The 20,701-nt window shown below is 37.6% G+C and overlaps 1 protein-coding gene across 1 annotated transcript; it reads left to right on the top strand.

Annotated features, from left to right (window-relative positions):
* Positions 1-2,134: 2,134 nt before the first annotated feature.
* MMADHC (methylmalonic aciduria (cobalamin deficiency) cblD type, with homocystinuria) lies at positions 2,135-11,698 on the top strand (the record flags this gene model as incomplete). Its single annotated transcript, XM_010024744.1, has 6 exons — positions 2,135-2,279; positions 2,538-2,755; positions 5,285-5,390; positions 6,634-6,764; positions 9,970-10,056; positions 11,391-11,698. Coding segments are annotated over 6 exons (885 nt in total), but the record flags the coding sequence as incomplete, so codon positions are not given.
* Positions 11,699-20,701: the final 9,003 nt, after the last annotated feature.

A 20,701-nucleotide genomic window follows, 5' to 3' on the forward strand; every position in this document is an offset into this window, starting at 1 on the left:
CTGATTTAGTCTTGCCACGGAGACATGAATAATTTGTTGATTTCAGCTGTATTTTTTCACTTGTGTAATGCTAGGTATGTAAATATTTACATAGGTGAGTCAGTCAGCAGATCTGTAATTAACACTAACATCTTCATGTTAAGTGGTCGTGATTATACGAAGAAAATGCTCTTTTCTTTTAATTATATGTCAGCTGTAATTGTTTACATCTGGTTTATCTGTAATATAATCATTATGCAAAAATTAATTTCAGTAGTGCTTTTACATAATGGGGAAAAAAAATTAAGTGGAATCAGCTTTTGTTGTTGTTAAACGAACCATTTAAACCAGTGATGTTTTAGAACTAAACAGCTTAAGGCATTAGCTGTAATTATTTAAGTTAGAAAATCAAATGTGCTGTTATGCATTGGGAGGCTCTATGATATTGGTAGACCTTATTAGATATCCTGTGTTTATACAGAGGTGGTATGTAAGAAACTGATGCTTACTAAGTATCCTAAGACTTTGAACAGAGTTTACCTTAAGTGTACAAATAGTACCATTTACTCATTTCTTTTGAAGTGACCTTGTGGCATACATATTTAGTGGTAAACTCACACATAAACTTCTCTAGAATCAGGAATGCAGCACTTTAGGAAATACTCTTTGTGTTAATTTCTTGAATTAATTTCTTTCATTCACCTGAAAAATAGTTTTATGAAAGCACACCTGCAATGGTGGGTGGGTTTTACATTTTCCAGTACTGCATGCTTTTGTGCCACTGTAGTCGAGAGCACTAGTAGTTTTGTGCTAGAGCTTGGTAGTCTTTAATTTTTTTACTGTTGCACTTCTAACCTCATTTTGAGTGTATGATTGGTTATTTTTTGGTTACGTTTGTGTAAATCCATCCTGAAAGTTGTCAATCTGTTTTTGAAGTACAGCAAATAGATCAGACTTTTCAGTTTAATTGCATCACCTGGGTATTTCTTCTTAAAAAAAAAAAACAAAACAAAACAAAAAAAACAAACAAAAACCAAAAAACCACAACCCAAAAACAAAACAACAAAAAAACCCAGAGAACCAAACCAACCAAATGAAAAACCCGGTAACAATTTCTCATGTTACTACAGAAGATGCTCTCATTGGACCTCATGGCGAGGAGCTACTAGTTCTTTGGAGCCCTCTTGTTGAGATGTTTGCATGCTCAGGGAGATAGCATTGCATCATTTTCAGTTTGCTGTGGGGCTGAATCAGCTTCTGAGAGAATCATCTTCAGCAACTGAAAGTTATATTGACAGTACGGCTCTGTGGTGGGAAGCAGCTTTTCTGGTGTATTCCAAGATAACAGAATTCATAAAGGCTTTCTGGCTTGTCAGCATTTTACCCAAAATACTGATCTGTTTGCAGTAATACTTGTTTATAAATACCTGAATGCAAGGAGTTTGCAAATCTAAATAATATTGCGTACACTGACAAGTTTTGTGCATGTTAAATATTTATGGACTTATGAGCAAAAGAAAGAAGCTGAAATTACCATACTTACTTGTTTTGATATGCATATCTACCTGTATTGTTCAGAGCTGTTGGGCTGTGTCCTTTACTGGTGAGGAAGGCCACAAGGAATATCTGCAGCGATACTATTTGTGTCTCCCTCCAGTCTTCTAAGAAGTAGGAATATAGGCTGGCTAATGTTTGTGCTGGCCTTCAAGGCAAATGTCTCCGATATCAGCACTTGCTAAATTAACAATATTTCTAAGTGTTTCTGATAATCATTCCTGTGATTGAATTGTACTAATCATAGAAACAATAACGTGCATGGAAATAATCATGGAAACATTCCCCATCCATAACTCAGTTTAGTTTGTGGGGTTTCAGTGGTGCTATTTAAACTTATCAGGCTTTTTTTTTTTCCTCACCTGAGGAGGAAATATGTGTTTTCAAGGCTTTTTCTTTACTTAAAATACTGTTACTAGTCAAATATAAAAGTAATCATTAAATACTTTAAAACTTGATCTTACAGAAACATGGTTATTCATAATGAAAATTGTAATTTAATTACTGAATAAGGATTTCTCTTGTGACCCACAAAGCTGTACTTAAACTAGTATTTTTTGCTAGCAGTTTGTAATACTTATTTTGTTTTTTGTCTTCTCAGGTGCTCTGTAACAGAGCAAGATTGGTCACCTACCTACCAGGGTTTTATTCCTTAGTCAAAAGAGTTGTAAATCCCAAGGCTTTTTCTACAGCAGGTTCCTCTGGCTCAGATGAGCCTCATGTTGCTGCTACACCTCCTGATTTATGTAAGAAAAAGCAAATTCATTTTCTTTGAATTCGTGTGCTATCGGAACTTTGCACCCCATATAAATTTGGGAATTCTGAATTGTGGTTTTTATGTCAGGGCCTTGACTTCTACATGTGTGTTGTGATTACTTTGGTTATATATGATTGTGATCAAATACATATATTCATATGGGAAAGGTTTTTTTTCTCCTTTTTTTTATTTATTTTTTTTTTCCCCCTCAGATGTGATGACTAAAGTAAGGCCTTGACTTTTGCAGGTCCAAGAACTGTGTGGCCAGATGAAGTAATGGGTCCATTTGGTCCTCAGGACCAGAGATTCCAGTTGCCTGGTAATATTGGTTTTGACTGTCACCTAAATGGCACTGCCTCTCAGAAGAAAAGTCAGGTTTCAAAAAGTCTGCCTGATATACTAGCAGAGCCTTCGGCAAGCGAAAGGCATGAATTTGTAATGGCACAATACATACATGAATTTCAGGTAAGAACAGCCTGCTTCTATGTGAAGCTGATATTTCTTGTCTAAGAGAAAATATGACTAATGTATCTTCTTCCTGAAAAAAAGATACTCTTGTTTTCTAGATGTTCTTGAAAGGTGAACTTAACTGGGGTGAGCGAAAGATTGCATAGAACCTAGCTGAACCTCCTTTTAGGAAAAAAATTCAAGGTGTGGGATTTTTGGCTGTATGTCTAGGCAGTGCTTAGTGAAATAGCATTTTGGTAGTGACTTAATCACAGGCATATGGGAAAAGAAAACTTTCATTTCAGAACTTGCTGTTTACCAAGTCTTACCACCTTTTGTCAAGTAGAATTGGTATTTTTTTCACTGTCTCATTTAATAGACTTACATAGTTTGGACAGTGTTTAGATCTGTCCATTTAGTTCTGACAACCATTTGAATTCACACAGGAGAAACAGATCAATGTACCTCAGCTTCGGGTCTCACAATGAGACAGCATGTTAGTGGTGGAAGAGCTTGCAGTGAGTCAAATGCATTATTAACAGCAAGCAGCTTGATAGTTGCTAGTGTGATTGCAATGTTTCAAGAAACGATTAGCAACTATTAGCTGCTGACTCAGCTTTCCAGGCTCTTTGAGTTTGTGTCATGCTCTGACTTTGGAAGTCAGCTAGCAAATCTCCACTGTAGAAATGCGCTATAGTGATTTTTGTAAATACAGCATTGTAGCAAAAGCATACAGAAAATAGAAGCATGCAGTGAGCTCACCAGACTCTGTTTTCAGCTTATGTGGATCACACTTTCCACACAGAAAATTCCTAGTGTAGTTCATTTAGTGCAAACCAGGTGCATCGAATGCATGGTCCTCTTTCTAGCAAGATTACTTGTATGATAAAATGCCCAGTGCAGCTGTTGCTCTCCAAAATAGGAGAAACTGGAAAGAGCAGAGGCAGGTTTTGCAAATGGTATTCAGAAAGCAGTCAACAAGAGTCAGTCTCTGATTCATACCAGTGGTGTTCAGGAATCCATGAACAGCATTTAGCTAATGAAAATGTCAAGCTGCTCCTCTCAGGAGAGAACCCCAATTTGAATGATGGGATCAGCCAAATACTGGAACTATAGGTTGCTGCAGTAAACTAGAAAAAAGCTCAGTGGTACTGAAGCTTATGCACTAGGCCTTGAAATAGCCATAGAAATGTCAAACTTCTCTGACTTCTGTGTACCTGAGATTCATGTATTAATTTTATCTGAGCAGAGTAAATGGGCTTACCAGCCTATCAATATGAGAAAGTGGTATTGATCTTTGGAAAATAGCCAGTCTCTTGAGGTAGTATGCCTGGTAGGCGAATGGACTATGTATGTGGTGTTTAGCTACATAGAACAGGAGTAGCAGAGAAGAAATCATGATAAACTTAGGAAGAGTAATGTTCTTAGTATGAGAAGCATCCTATAGCTAGGAAGAAAAGATGATGTTTACAAGCATAACAGCATGGTTTGTTGGGTTTAATGTGCCAACTGATCTGTCCCAGTGACTTTGCAATCATAGTACAAGGTATGTGTGGAAACATGTATTGAAACTGCAGTTAATGTCTTGTTTGTCTATTACTGTGTTTATTTTCCGATGGTTTTGGTTTTGTTGGGTTTATGTGTTTTTGTTGGGGTTTTTTGTTCTTTTCTCCTGTTCTCAGTTGTTAACTTCCGATACAAAAATGCTATCCACAGTGTGTTTTCAGTGTAATAGTTTTCTCTAGGGAGAACTTTCAGTTACAGACACGTTATGTAGGACTTCGTGTACTACCCAACATTGTAATACCAGTCTTAGAGAAATTTACTGAAATTGATTGTAAATTATGGCATAGTTGGAGCTAGAAAAACTGTATTAGGGCATTTTATACCTGTCCCATAGGAGGCAGATATTGTTACTACCTTCTTAAGGGTATTTTAAGCTTACATGTTATGTATCTAACTACTAGTGCTCCATTTGTAATGTACCACAAGAATCTGGTGTTATTTTGTTGTTTGGGTTTGGGGATTTTTTATTTGTTTGTTTGTTTGTTTTTGAAACCGTGGAACTAAAACCTGTAAAAAATAAAAATATTATTGGAAATCGGTATTATTGGAAAACTGCTTTTCAAGTTAAAACAGCTAAAGCTGAAGATACTGAATAGTTCAGAGCTCTAGAACTGTTGTGTAACTTTAAAGTTTTGTTCTTGCTCAGGTAATGTGTCTATATCTAAAAGCTATCAGTTGGTGTTGTATTGAATATTTAAGGCCATTGTTTCAGAATGATATTTTTCAAAAATTTCTGTATTGTTTAAGGCTTTGAGATAATACAGTTACAGTAAGATATAAAACTTATAATTTCTGTACAAGTTTAACAGGTAATACCTATATATATGTTCCACTTCCAATATTTGAAAATTTAAGACCCATTGTAAATCACCTTTCTGTGAAACTGCTTGAGTGTATATAGTGTATCACAAAAGCATAGTCTGGTGTATAGTTATTCCTGTTGCATATTAATGAGAAAGTTAAAATTTTCATTTTTCTCAGGGTGCTGATGTTCCACAGAAACAGCAAATAAATAATGCTGAAACATACTTTGAAAATGCAAAGGTAGAATGTGCGGTACAAGCTTGTCCTGAACTGTTACGAAAAGGTATATTTTCACTTTCATTGACAGCTCAGAAAGTATAACTTTTTAAAATGTAAAAATGCACAAGTAAACACTGATGTAATTGATGCCACGAAATGTGTAGTAGAAAAGAGTAATCCAGAATTAATACTTTATAAAAGAAAAATACATACTATAAAAGGAAAACTGAAACTTTGCTGTTGACAATACTTAGTGGCTCTGAATTTTATATGAAATAGTTAAATTCATGATCAGTTGGGGCAGGGAGTAACTTTCAGGGGCTTCTTTCATGTCAGGTAGATTCTGGAGTTAATTCACTATCAAAAAACCAATCTGTGACAAAATCAAATCTTTTTGGCACTGCTTCTTAGTAAAATAGCAAATTGAAATTATGAAACTTTTGAAAGCATTGGATTTGTATCTTTAATGTGTTCAAGAAGGAAATTATTAAAATCAAATTGGAGTAAAACCTAATTTAAAAAGTGATAAACTGAAAGAGAGAAGAGACTGAAATCTGGTTAAAATCTTGGTCTACGTGCTGAAGAGAGCAGACGTTTCAGAGACTGAGGAAGAATGAACCTTTGGGCTTTTAATTCTGGAAAGTGCTTTTTTTTTTTTTTTAATTCCCACACTGAAAACAAGGCACCATGAACCCTAATCATGACTTTGGTACTTAATGCGCACTCTTATTTGTAGTACAAAAGATGATGTGCAGGGAGAATCATGGTGGGTTTGGACCTTTTCTGCTCCAGGTGAATAATTGTTACAACTTATGCCCATAGTATACTACTGATACTGTATCTGCTGTTATGTCCTAGGAATTAGACCTGAGACACTTCTACTGAAAGATTTAATATAAAAATCAGTGCATCCTGTAATGTGGCTTAGTCAGTTCTCAATACATGTGGAGAACTGTGGTGGTGGTCATTTCCAAATGCTATTATAGTTGGTTTTATATCTTTGCAAAGACGGACACTTGTACAGTCCTGGGGCTTTTATCATGCAGTTCAACAGGAGGTCTTGAACTAGCAAACTCTGCTCCCCAAGTTGCTTTTAACAGGACCTTACCAAATGCATTAGTATCCACAAAAGCAACATCAGCATTTCAAACCGCCATGCTGTTTGCTGGATCTGGTATGAAAAACACACATGTATTTCAATGAAAGGAAGGTTCTAAAGTAGCATTGATAATTTGTGTCAAACTGAAAAACCGTAAGTAAAATGTAAGAGCGAGCCGTAACATACAGGTTTTACGTTTTTCTTTTAGACTTTGAGTCAATGTTTCCAGAAGTGAATGTCAACCAGTTAACGGTGTTAACTGTCACCCAGAAGACTAAAAATGATATGACTGTGTGGAGTCAAGAAGTGGAGGATGAGAGAGAAATGCTGTTAGAAAATGTAAGTAGCTGACATTAGCATCAGCTTAATTTTGTTTGCAGATTAATCTTTTGTGAAGTATGTGTGAATTTCTGTCTGTTCCTAGCTCTGGTAGTAATATCTGTATTACTACTTAGAAGATTTTTGCACTAATCCTATGTTGTCTTACTGATAGAGTGGAGATTACTTTTTTCCTACTTTTTTGTAGCTTTTTGACTACTCTACATGAAATGTCTCATAGGACTATTAAATTCTTTATAGTGGGGTGAGTCAAAAGTATGCTAAAATGTTGTAAAATACTACAGTAACCTAAAAAAGATACACGATCACTGTCCTTTTGCAGTTAAAGGGCAGCAACTATTTTCTCACCTTCATTCTGCTTTAGTACTATGCATTTTGCAGGATTTTACTGTTATCTTTGTTTTTCTGTGATGTAATTGAGATTCTAGTACAGAATCTGTGGATAAGTGTGTGCTTACTTGTAAAAAGTGGTTGCTCTGTTTCGTGGTTTTGGCATTTGTTTTGGTTTCCACCCCCCACCCTCCGTCATTCTGATAATGAATACAGTTAATATTTTTAGCCTAGGTATCAGTTATATTTATTTCATCCCAACCACCCTCATGAACTTTGTATTTTTGCTCTGTTGCCACTAGATGTCTCGCTGGAAATCCCTTAATTTCATGCTCTTGATTTATTTTTTTTGTGTGTGTGTGTGTACAGCAGGTGTCACTGTTCACCACCGCTGGCATTCTTGTCTTAGCACCTCAAAATGCAGTGTTTTTATACATTATTTGCTATAATTTTTCTAAAACTAATAAAAAACATCCTATGGAATTTACATGTTTATAATGATGATCATATTTATGTTTGAAAATAGTCTGGTAATGTCCTTTTTAATCCTGTAAGTTGCAAATGTAGCTTGTATGGAGCAGTGTTAAGGGCTACCACAAAAAAGGAAGAAGCAGTCTGAAGGATCGACATAAAGAGTACACACAAATTAAAATTCCCTTCATTTTAGTGTGTTCTTCTCTTTGAATTATTTATGGTCTGTTGGTTTTTGGCATTGTAATCTGGTCTAATTATATGTTAATTGGCATCTTTCTTCCATGTGCACCTCCCTGTCAAATCTAATACAGTCATTGTAGGGGTGTTAGGATGTTGGATGTAACCTCCCGGCCTAAAGGTTACTAACAGCAAATTCACAAGAAAATGGTCTATTTGTTTGCTTCGTAGTTGGTTAGGAGTAACTTTAAAAATACTAATTTAATGTGAGAGGCTTGTGCTAAAGTAATGAGGGTTATGCACAGCCAAGTGTAAATGTTTACAGTAGTGAATCTCAAGTGTTTGTTCATCTTGCACTAAGTGATCGCTGAGGGATTATTACAGCACTAGATCAAAGGATGTACTGTACCAGAAATGTAATGCCTAAAATGCTGTCTTCAGATGGCTTGCTTATATTTGTGGCTTAATTACACTTGAAACATAGTTAATCATCAGAGCCATCAAACTTCAAACTACAAAACAGATTACTATAAAGGATAAACTTTCCTTCTTTGGTCCATTAAGGAACTGAAGCTGGGTAACTATAACAATATTTCTATAAATTTGAAACTTCAAGCTGCTGAGGGCACTGAGAACAATCCCATTTTTATAACGGAAAGCAAATGAAGTATTACATTTATTCTGAAGTTAGAAATACTTTTTTGTGAGATTAGGAAATACCACTTTTGGAGGCAGCTATGTGAATTCTGTGTGTGCTTTGCTCTGGCTCAGTCTTTTCAGCAGCTTAGATTTTTGCGCTTGGTCTTTTTCTGAGTGCATGGATGGTGTTAGAACCATTGCAAATCTCAACTTCTATGATTTTTGGTTTGAGGTTTGGTTTTTTGGTTTTTTTTGGTTTTTTTTTTTTTTTAAAAAAGTGGGGTTTTGGGTTTTGGAGTTTTTGGGGGGGTTTTTTTTTTTTTTTGGTTGGTTGGTTGGGTTTTTTTTGATCAACTATGCAGGTTTCTTCAGAAGTTTTTTATGGGCCCCTGCTGGCCCTTGTAACATTGGTTGTAAACTGCTGGTCTAGGTGATTAAAAGCACATAACTGAGGTCTCCTGTTGTTGCTGATTTATCTGTGGAAAAAATGTGCTGTGTAATCTGCAGGTTGTGTAATTATTTTGTGCCCTGTGTTTTGATGTCAGTACAGGAGCACAGCTTTAAATCTACCTGGTTGAATTTTTCTTCTATATCTGGCAAGCAGATAACTAACTGCAACACACCACCAAAGATTTAAAGGAAATTTAAAAAAAAAAAAAAAAAAGCTTAATTTCTCTATTTAACTGATGTGTAAAGTTTGCTACCTAAAATGATAGATTCTTTAAGCTGTCCCTTCAAAGAAGGGAGAGTTTTGATGAAGCGTTGCAGAATAGGGAACTTCTTAGCATCTCTCTTAATTGATAATACTATTTTCATTTCAAAATATTGGTTTTATTAAAAATACTTTTTTTTTTTTTTTTTTTTTTTAACACATCAGCGACTGTCCTCCAGTGTAATTGAAATACGGTCTACAACTTTGACAATCAAATAGTAGGAGAGTTTGAAATCATCATCCTGGCCACCAACTAATTATGAGAGAATTGGTGTAGATTAGTGTAAAAAGCCAAGTGCCTATGAAACAGCTTGGTATCATTAGGCAAAACTAAAGCGTTCTTTAAAATCATTTGTAGTGCAGGAAGAACTACATAATGTTGTCCTGCTGGCTGAAATAAAACCTTAGGGCAAAACTGGTTTTCAAATATTTATGAAAATATCTTTAATGCTACATTTGGTGTCAAATTTGTGGAGTTTAGGTGAGATCTGTAAACTTGTGGAAATAACACAAATACCTGACGTAATGGTTGACTTCTTAAAGAGGATAACAGGTATGATTGCAATCTGCATGAATAATGAAAGCAATTACATTATTCCTTATGCAAGCTGTTAATCCATTACTGACTGGCATGAGGGACACTCCTAAATCCCATATGATTGGAGTAGTTTAACCTAATTCTAATCCTCTTAATATTTGTAATATTTTTATTAAAAGTATGCTGAATTTCTTACTTATTAGTAGAGGTCAAAAGAAATCATTTTCAGCATCTTATATGTGTACTGATGCATACGTGTGTGTATGTGTGTGTGTGTATATATATGTAACAAAAATCTCATTTGATATCCTTCTTTCCCTTTTATTTTCTTTAAGTTCATTAATGGTGCCAAGGAAATTTGCTATGCAATTTGTTCAGAAGGCTATTGGGCTGACTTCATTGATCCATCCTCAGGAGTGGCAGTAAGTTACGTGCTGTGTGGAATATGCAATGGACACCGCTATGTCCTAATCAGCAGTGTTTTTTGCATTCTGTATGAGTTAAATCGAACTTCTTCACATGGCCCAAAAGCTGTTACCATAGGATAAATCCTTTAATGAATTAAAATAACCCTAAGGTAGTTCCTATGCTGTGTCCACTGTCTTTGCAGTTGGTGCTTTTGAGAGCATTGTTCAGCAATGAAGTTGAAATTCAGATAACTGTAGATTTATGCTCAAAAGCTCTTGGTCACTGTACAATAAGCTGGTTATGCCCTCCCAGGGTAACGTGGTAGATCTGACGCCTGTCTGTGTAGATGGAGAGTTTTCAAGTCTCTTTGCACTAGTTAGTGATACCTTTGTTACATAGAAAAAAAGCATAGCTTGTTCCTATAAAAAGGCATTGTCATTTGTTACTGGATTACACCAGTTCTCTGGAGGAGATGACAGTTTCTTACAAAGACATCTGTGAAACATAGTCTTAAAACTTACAAGAAAGAATTGAAAAAACTTCTGTCAAAACATGAGTGTATGTGTAATTTTGCCTGAGAACTGGTAAAACCATACCAGTTGAACATAATCGTGGCAGAGCTCATTTTAGAGGGGTTTTATTTAAAACCAGTATGAAAGGCAGTTGATTTATTGTGTCAACAGAGGCAAGTATGTGTAACGGGATGTTTATAAGGTGAACAGGCAGTTGAAGGTGTGTATAGTGATTAAAAGTTCCCAATAAATTCCAGGCATTTAAGGAGTAGTTATGGATCGATGAAAATGGGGTTCTGTACAAATCAGTAGTAACACCCTTACTGATAATCTGTTCATCAGAAGTAGGCTTTTGGTCAGAAACTTCCTCCTGAGATAACTGAAATACCTGTTGCCAATATATATGTGTTTTTGCCCTTCAAAGCATCTGTCTTTACTGAAGGCTCATTAAAGAGGTACAGGCCTCATTTTTGCTTTTTCACAGAAAGATTCTGTCCTTAATGCCTGTAGAAGTAGCAGAACCTCTCCAAAGCAGTTGAGGCTTTTTGTATATATGATTGATTAGACATTGAAACACACTGGTATGCCTTTAGAGCTCTGCCAGTGACAAAGGGATTTCTGTAAATATGGGGTACCATTATAACCAGAAGTGCTCAGCTTATTTTCTTGCGCAATTTCATAAATAAAACTACATAAAACTTGCTCCAACAAATGTAACTGGTACTTCTGGGCTTAAGTGTTGTATTAAAAAAGGGATACTTCTGACATTTTAAATGCCCTTGGAAATGTTCATGTGAAGAATTCTTTTTTTTTTCTTCTTTTTTTTTCCCACCTAGTATTTTGGATCCTACACAAACAACACTCTGTTTGAAACAGATGAACGCTACCGCCACTTGGGGTTTTCCGTGGATGATCTTGGCTGCTGCAAAGTTATTCGTCATAACATCTGGGGTACTCATGTGGTTGTAGGGAGTATTTTCACTAATGCTGAACCTGACAGTCCTATCATGAGAAAACTAGGTGGAAACTACTAGTCATCAAGGTTTCGCAAGTTCTTGTGACCTTTGCATTCTCTTCCTTGATGATTTTCTCTAAGCATTGTCAGGAAATGCCAACACTCTAAATAATAAAGTAGCTGTTATTTATTTTAGTCTTTGTGAGTATGTGTTCACCACATATGACATAGAATATTAATTGACAACATTCAAACAGATGCCATTATGCTACACGAATTTTAAGCTGTGAGATTCTTGCACATTGAATGAGTTTAAACATACATGTACATAGCTATCTGCATATCCTTTTTTAATATTAACTATTTGGTCTTTCAGTGTCTGGCAGGCTCTTAATATTAAAAATCCTGATGTTTCTAGGAATTTTGTCACTTACCAAAGTGAGTAAGTGGCCAGAAAAAGTGGAATAAGTAATAAAATTGTTTTGCTGGATTATAGAACTTAATAGAAACTACAGAAGTTATGCTGGACTAATCACTTATTTGCTGTTCCAAAATGAGAATAATGAAGTAAGCTTTCAGTGCTCTCTAACTACAAGTTGTACTTCAGCAGGGAAGTGTTCACTCATGCTACATCCCGCAACTCAGTAAAAAGTCTGGAATTACTTTAGAGTCAGGCATCTCTTAATGTTGGTTGGGGGGTTTTTTTGGGTTTTGGCTTTGGTTTTTTTTGGGTTTTGGTTTTTTTGTTTGTTTGTTTGTCCTCATGTTGCTTGGGATTTTACTTTCTCAGTATTAGCTAAATATATTTAATTAGTTTATATTTGTAAATGTAATTTAAAGTAGCTTTTGTAATTTTCTTAGGTCATTAAATACATTGTGGGGGGGGAAAAAATAGAGCAATGCTTGGATATCATCATTGTTTTCCTGTACTTGGATGCAATTTAGACTTGTCTCTGTGGAATTTTGAAATGCAAAGAGCAATTATGATCAATTATTGCAATTATGATGAATTACAGAAATATTTCTACAGGAAGGTTCCAGTAAACTAGTCAGTCTCTTCAGGAATCATAAAAACAGTGAGGTCAGTTGAAGTTACTGGAGGAAGAATAATGAAGAAAATTCCAAGCACATGAAATACCATAACTGTCAGCTGCCTCACTTCAGAGACTAAGTAACAAACTAGATTTTAATCTCCTTGCAGTCAGTTAGCAGGCCTATTTGTTAATACACCTCAGCAGTAGCTATGCCAGTTCATGCAAGAATGGGAATCCTTCAGTCTTGACGCCATCAAAATACAGTGCAACTCTTGTCTGGATAATGGAGGCACAAGATGATGATCTGCGAGTTTTAGCTTCCTGTGAGATAGCTAGGGATTTTATTCATTGTGGTTTTTTCACAGTGTTGACTAACACAGATTGAAAACTTGTTCCAGGTTTGTATAATACTTCTGTTCCCTGCTCAGGGTCTATGACAGTTATCACCAAAGTCTTTTAATGGGTTTAGAACCACATCCTTTACCAAGTGCCTGTATCTGTCCTTGTTAATGATTGCTGCAAGCCTGTAACTTTGCTGGATCCTGGAGGTAGAAGCGGGGAAGACTCTCCACTGGAGAAGTGGGTGCTGTCTAAAGTCACTCACTAAGCCAGCAACTCAAGTGATCCTGCTCACATGCCATCATTGTCATCACTGCTGGCTTTAGCCTGCACGCATGCCAAGTTGGAGTGTATGGCTCTTGAGGCAGGATATGTTTATCACTTTGTTCTGGAATTTGTGCTGTATTTCCAGAGCCCAAGTTCTTGACTGGCACTCTACTGTCAAGAAAGCTGTATTACTTCAGAGTCTTTCACTGGTTTTTTTTTCTCATTCTCATCAAGAGGATTAAAAAAAACTTGAGAAACTGCAATGTGTCTTGTCTGTTTGCAGAATCCACTTAAATTAGCTCATTTGATAAGAACAGGGTTAGTGTCTTTGGACAGTAGAGCACACTTGGATAAATTTGGATAAAATTTGAGAAATAAATTCTGTGAAATGGTTCACATTTTAACTATCTAGAAGACTTGCTGCTATCTTTCCTTCAAATGGCTTTGCTGTGCTTACCTGCCTATGTTTTAGAAAGGGTGGGAGCTATCAGGCAGCTATTCAATTTAAGATAAGGATGCTACCTCTTGAGTTCATGTTGTTTAAAGTTTTGTCTTGTAAAGGGCTTTTACAGTAGCTTTCAAGTGACTTCAATGCGAGGCAAAAATCTCAAAGTAGTGGGAGTTTTGCCTTGACTTCACTAATACTAATATATCATGACAGAATGTGAGGGGAGGTGTGATTTCCTGATATTTTTTTAAATGTTCTGCTCCATATTGACTCTCAAAAGAGGCTAGAACTGTTCCAGTTTTATTTGCCTCGCATCAGAAGAGCTATACTGTGTATTAATTAACTTGCCTCTGTAAAAGTTCTTGAATACAGTGTAACTGTACTTCTGATTATAAAACTACGAAATGTTCAGTGTTAAAAAATTAATTCCTTTGTAGGGTAAAGAAACAAGCATGAGAAGAACAATTGTATGTAAGGTCACATTTGCCTCCCTATCAAAAGATTACTGCTCTGTGGGAGGTGCTATTTTTAATTCAGAGAGGCTATTAATTTCTGGATGTTAATTTATTACCAGATATACCAGAATCTATTTTTTGCAATAAATTTCATAAAACCATATTTAGTGATGCTGAGTGTCACAAGAGCAGTGCTATCATATAGTTACATTTGCAGGCATATTAGTATACATGGAGAATATACTTAAAATGGTGCAAGTCTTGGAAGTTATTTGTAGTAGTCAAAAGGCTAAAGAAATGTTACTGGTGAAGTGTAGAAATGTTGTCACTTAAGTGCCTTAAGGTCTGAGGAGCTGAGCTAAATATCTTTTCACAGAATTCCCAGGAAAGTTCAGGAGAAAAAAACTCCATATTTTTTTCCCCCCCCTCTTCCTAAAATACCTTAGTACTGATCTTACATGAGCTATTACCTTGGTGAAGTTCTACACCACCATGGTCTCCTAAGTAGCTGGTGGCATCACTGCTAAGGACAGCAGTGGTGACAGGAATTTAATTTTATGTTACAAAATAAATTTGCAACCGTGCTTAAAATTTTAATAGGATAAACAGACAGAACAGGACACTGAGAGAAAGGGCCATTTCCTAGCTGGAAGGAAGTGTTTTCCTGTCCTGTGGAAGATAAAATCCCTTGTTGCATGTCTGAGCTCAGTGACATAGGAAGACATCGCTTTGTTGGTTAAATTGGTACAGGGAAATACTTAATTATCTTTAAGTCTTTAATGGAGTGGTGGGGATCTTTCCACCTGCAGGCTCCTGAGTTTAGACTCTCTTAATTTTTACTCAGATTGGTACAAATGTTGAAGTAGCAACTACCAAAAAAGTTTCTGTTTTCAGTGCTATAGCTGTTCATGTTTACGCTGTGCTACTGTGAGAGCTAATTGTAAGAGTTGTTCTGTTACCTAAATAACACTAGATGACTGTTAGGTAGTTACCTGGTGTTCTTAGACAGGACAGAAGTACAGTATTTTACCAGATTGAGGATTGTGTATGGAGGAGCTTATTCCAAATGTTCTGCTCAACCACTTTGGTTCAGTTCCGTGAATTCACTGATTTATTCATGACATCTTCATGTAATGGTGCAGGTTTTAGAACTTTGCTTTATATTTAACTATGCTTAACTTGTGGGATAACAAACTAGTCTTTCTCTGGTTCACTGAGTTACAAATTACCACTAAACTGTCACATGAAGGGAGTAAAAGTATAGTTAGTGATGTAAAGCTGAAATATAAGAGTGAAGTAATTGTATGGCTTGCCTTGTGTCAGTCCCTTTAAAGCCTGTTTTTATTAAGTCCCTTCTTTTTTACTCAGTATCCTCAAAATTGTCACTCAAACTAAATGTGCATACATTTATAGAGAACAGGAAAAATGAGCATTTAGAAGAGCATAAACAGTGAAGAGCTCTATTCTCCTTCTATTGGAAGCCACCTGGCTGGAAAAAAGCTCTCAAAATAATCCAGAACGTCAAAGGTATTTCCTGGGGGAGAGGGCCCCTTTTCTTTGACTGCCATCTTGGCTGCAGGCTCATTGCCCTTTCTTGCTAATTGAGGTGTCATTCAACAAGAGGTACTCTGGTTCATAAACTTGCAAGAAAGCATGGTGGTAACTTTAGACAGCTCCAGGTAGCTGATCCAGAAAGGTGAGGCCACAGGACGTAAGCTGCTTTGTCATGGTAACATACATAAAACTTGGTCTGTGATCTTGATTTACTCTAAAATCTTAGCCCAGTCAGGCTGAACTAATTGCAGAAATATAAATCTGTGATGGAAAAACACATGAATTTGGAAGAACTTGCTGTATGGTGCATGTGTTCATGCTGTTACTCAAATACTTTGAAATGAATATGGAGCAGCAATGAAGTCTTTATACTCTGAGTGATTTGTATGATCCAAGACAGAGAGCACAATTGCTCTGCTTTTTTTTTTTTTCCTTCTCTCTGCTGCACACTTGGACAGCAACACAGCAGCTCGTCCTCCAATCTGCCTGCCAGAGTGAAAGAGATGTGAAAGCTGCTGATTCAAAGCAAGGGTGGAATTGATTTTCATGGGTGCATGATCTAAAATCATCGAATCCTGGAATGGTTTGTCATGGAAGGGACCTTAAAGATCACCTAATTCCAATTCTCCTGCCACTGGCAGGGACACCTTCCACTAGACTTGGTTGCTCAAAGCCCCATAAAGAAGTGGTTGTTGCATTGTGTTGCAGACGTATAGCATATTTATTTCTGAAATTATTACTTTAGAAATGAGGTTACTTACTAAGCCACCGTGTTACCACTTAAAAGCTGCCTATGTGACCAGATACATTAAATTATTTCCTTCTCTTACTATTGAGATAATGCTTGGTAGACACCAATAACCACACTTGCAGTTGATAGCGAATGGATGATAGGTGCCTTGTTAGCATGGCAGCAGAGGTGTGGAAAGTTGGCTGAAAGAACAAGAATGAATCGTGTTAATGTGAATTAGCTGGTGAGGGCTCAAATGCCTCAATCCAAAGTGAAACATCCCATGTACAGATACTTGTACATACTCATTCTTCTAACAAAATAGGCTGGTTTCACACAAGATATTTCTGGGATTTTTTTTTTTTCCTTACACAAAGCTGAAGTCCATAAACAGTTACTGATGTTCTCTCTAAACAGCTGTTTTTACCACATATGTATCCGTATTTGTTTTCTTGCTTGAGCTGTCCCTGTGCACATAAACATAATGGTTATGAAAACACTCGGGTTTAAGCTTCCCTTTTGAACAGCAGAATTTAATGCTGGTTTGTTAAGACACTCTAGGAAATCCACAGAGAGAACCCAGAGCTTGAAAAGTTGCATTTTCAGAGCTTGTGCCTCCATAGGCTCCTTACAAAGTCTTGCTGAGTAGATCCAGAGTGTGAATTTTGGCAGTATTCTTGAGTTCTCTTAACTCCTTTTCAAACCAAGGTATCTTCCTGTTCTCACAGAGGTTTGGTTAGTTAATAACTCAGGCTAACACTAGGACTGTAATGCAAAACAATGTAGTGATGAATTATTTCCTAAGGAAGATGAGGCAGAATGCGTTAGTCCTGCTGCTCTGGGACTGGCTTGTGTGTGCTCTTGCAGGAAGGACAGGGGGAACCCTTACAAACATATACTAACAGGCTGGCTGTACTGTTCTGCCTTTTAGTGTCAGTACTTTGTTGTATGTCATTGTTCTAACTGGATGCAATTCTATGTTTTGGGGGAAGGGTTTAGCCTGAAAAAGCATTGGATGGGGAGGCACTAGGCATGCTATGAAAGGGTACGTGATGGTTGGTCCAAATAGTATCCTCTATGCAATTGCTATGTCAGGAATGAACACAGGTTAGTCATAATTTCCAGCAGAGGAAAGTAATTACAGATAAGATATTAACAGAGTAAAATTCCTGCAGTTTAAGTGATTACCTTTCCTTTTCAAGCGTAATGTCAGCAGGGCTAACTAATTTTAATAGCAATTAGAGTGGTGAAGTACTGAAGTTTTGACCCTGCTATTAAAACCCTTGGCCAGAGAGCTTCCAGCAGCCATCAAGACCTCAACTACACTTGAGCACTAATTGCTGGTATGACCTGGGCTTTTTTTGTTTTTTGACTTTTGGGGGCAGTTGGCCAGCTGTTTCAAATTATTTCATTGAAGCCAGCAGGCTTGCCCACATTCCCACCAAGTAAAGGTAAAGCTCATGGAATTGTAATGCTTCAAGGAAGGTCAATATTGCCATGCTTTCTGCATGCTGTTCCAAGCAGTCCAGCTGGACCCTTTTGTGCTCCTAAGTTTTCGTGCAGGTTGGCACTTGCATGGGGGAACCTTAGCCTAAATGTGAAAGTTCCCCAGGAGCTACATGCCCATATGCACACACACACCCGAGCCTCACAGCAGCTGCTTGATGACAACAATAACAGCTTGTGTCAGCTGCAAGAATAAGTTATGTGTTGGCTTTTTCATAGGGTCCTGCTTTATTATAATTCTCTTTGTTTCCAGGGGAATAACGGCATCTGACAGCCTTTGTCAGGAGCAGATCTTTGCCTGTGAACACATGCAGTGTTGTTCATACATACCGCTTAGGTCTGGCTTAGAGATGCAAAGTTAATTTTTGCCATGTGAGGGTTTTCTGTGCCCTGTCAAAACACAGAGTCTGACCCTCTAACTTTTTTGAGGCTAATGTGTCTGAACCATATGACTGAAACTAAGTTGTCTGCTTATGCTTGCATCCTAAACATTACCCTCAAACAAAAACTCTACCTAGCAAATTCTAGGAACAATTCAGCAAAGCTGGATTTGCTGAAAGACACCAAACCAGCCCCAGCCCTCACCCACCAGTTACCAGGTTTTCAGCAGGTGGATAATTTGGGCTGAACAAGCTGCAGCTGGTTCCTCCCAGCCTGGCCCATCTTCCTCCCTCAGCACACCTCTGCAGTGAGGCCTCTTTTGTTGAGCTGCTGAACTAATCCTGCCTCTTCTGAGAGGATCTGGTTGATACTTAATCTCCTCAATTTTGGTAAGTTGTGTTTGTGAGATGCTTGTGGCTTCTCAGCTCCGGATACTGTAAGAATAATTCAAATTGCTGTATGAGTACTTGGGTCTCAAGGTAGTGGAGACCCTATTGGTCTCCTACAGGTTTTGGGAGTCTTTATCTGGGCTTGTACTGGGGAGACGGGAGGACAGGGCTCAGGAGGAAGGCAGTCCAGTGTATTTGCATGAATTCCTGCTTGGTTTGCAGGCAGCTGCAAACCTCCTGCTTTCTGAGCAGCAGTTTGAGGAATGATACCCAAGTGTTCCAGCTGGTGCAGTCTTTGCTGAGAGGCTGATACGGTGACAGGAGAAAAAGCTGCAAAATATTCAGTGAACTCTAGTGTTTCTGTAATAATAATAATAAAAAAAATACTGGGGTGGTTTTGTACCAGCTGGAGGTTCCTGGGGGCTGACTTTGCTGCAGAGGCCACATGGCTGCTGCCCAGCCTTAGAGCCTCCAGCTGATACCCCACAGTAGTGTCTTAGCTCAAGAAAACCTGAAGCTGAAATATCTTGAATCACATAATTTACTAATTTGAGTAGAACTTAAATGTTGGAGTGGAGCTGATGAGCTCAAGATAAATGTGGTTATTTTCCAGGACTGCTTTGTTTGCTTGTGGGAGTTAGCTATATTTCTCTTTTTATTTTGTCCAGTGGCCTTTGCTCCCTCTAAGAGAGAGTGTTGTGTGTTTTAAATCCAGAAGTACACAGTGTTTCAAGAATATTGGAAAACAGAGTTTGGTGATGAATCGTAAGATGAGAAGATGAAGAGGTACAGGAGTGGGGGTACCTTTGTGTAAAGGTGTGGAAAGGGAAATTAGGGTGTGAGAGGACAGAGCAGGATCATTGCTGACTTAGTGCTTTGGAGTCTGAGATCAGAAAAGCTCTGAATTTAGAGACAAAAGCATAGACAGTAACATTAGTAATCTTTACAGGCAGGAATCGGAGCAGGAATCAAAAGAAACCCAGGTATTCTAACTCCATCCTGTTATTTATGAAGGTTTTCTAGAGCAACACATGAGTTTCAGCTCAGGGGATTTCCCTAACAAGCTGATATCCTCCTGGTTGTGCCTACAGAGTTTGGGTGGTGAGACCTCTGTTCCTGCCCCTTCCTGCTGCTCCTCCAATCCGCACCATCAACACAAAACATGACCATGTTCTTCTTAAAACCTCTCAGTGGAGTACTGCTTGTCCAGGCATGACTCTTCCAGCATCTTGACCCTTACCAAGGGGAAATGTCCCATTTAATGACCCAGATATTCCACAGAAACAGAAACAAATGTGAGGCTTGACCATCAATGCATGAGGTTTGATCTTTGCAGCCTTCCAAGGCCACTGCTCTTCCAGGCAATCTGTTACAGATGTGAGAGAGATGCCCCTCCGGAGGCTTTGCCAGCTTGCTTTTTTGACTTTATTATTATTTTTTTAACCAAACCCTCAATAATCGCTACCTAGATAGTGAGTTGTTCTGGTTGGAAAACTGTTAGACACTGAAGTGCAGGGATCGTGGGCTGTGTAGACTGTAGCCTTTCACTACAGACTGTGCATGTTCAGCAACAGTCTGTGCCCATCATCTTCTCCATACACATGCCCTGTCCTTGTTTTTTTGGAAACCTGTACATATATATGTATGGTATATGCTGTATGTAAATATATATGGTACTTACAGACAGATGGATACTAGCATGCTCTTACACAAGTTTAGGTTTTACATGCATCCACACTCAGAGGCTAAAAAATGTATCTTTGAACATAGAAATCCTTTATAAAGAAGGGTTTTCAGAAACAAAACTAATAGATCAGGTTCACTGGTATGCCACAGTTTTAGAATAATCCTTTCTCTGCCAGCTTTTACTTACTGGTCAGGTTTTCTGCTGGGTCTGATTGATTGCTGGAAAATTGCTGCAGATTCACTGAATAGTTAGTTAGTGTTGGAAGGGGTCTCCAAAGGCCGTTGCGCCCAAGCCCTGATCCCTGTGGGGCAAGCTTGGAAATCTGGGAGTTTGAAAAGACACTGAAATGGTAGTGAGCAAAATGTCAGTAAAATGAACCCCATTCCATCCCTGTTCCTGCTG

Source organism: Nestor notabilis, unplaced genomic scaffold (genome assembly GCF_000696875.1).
Source record: "Nestor notabilis isolate BGI_N333 unplaced genomic scaffold, ASM69687v1 scaffold2972, whole genome shotgun sequence".
NCBI lineage: Eukaryota > Metazoa > Chordata > Aves > Psittaciformes > Psittacidae > Nestor > Nestor notabilis.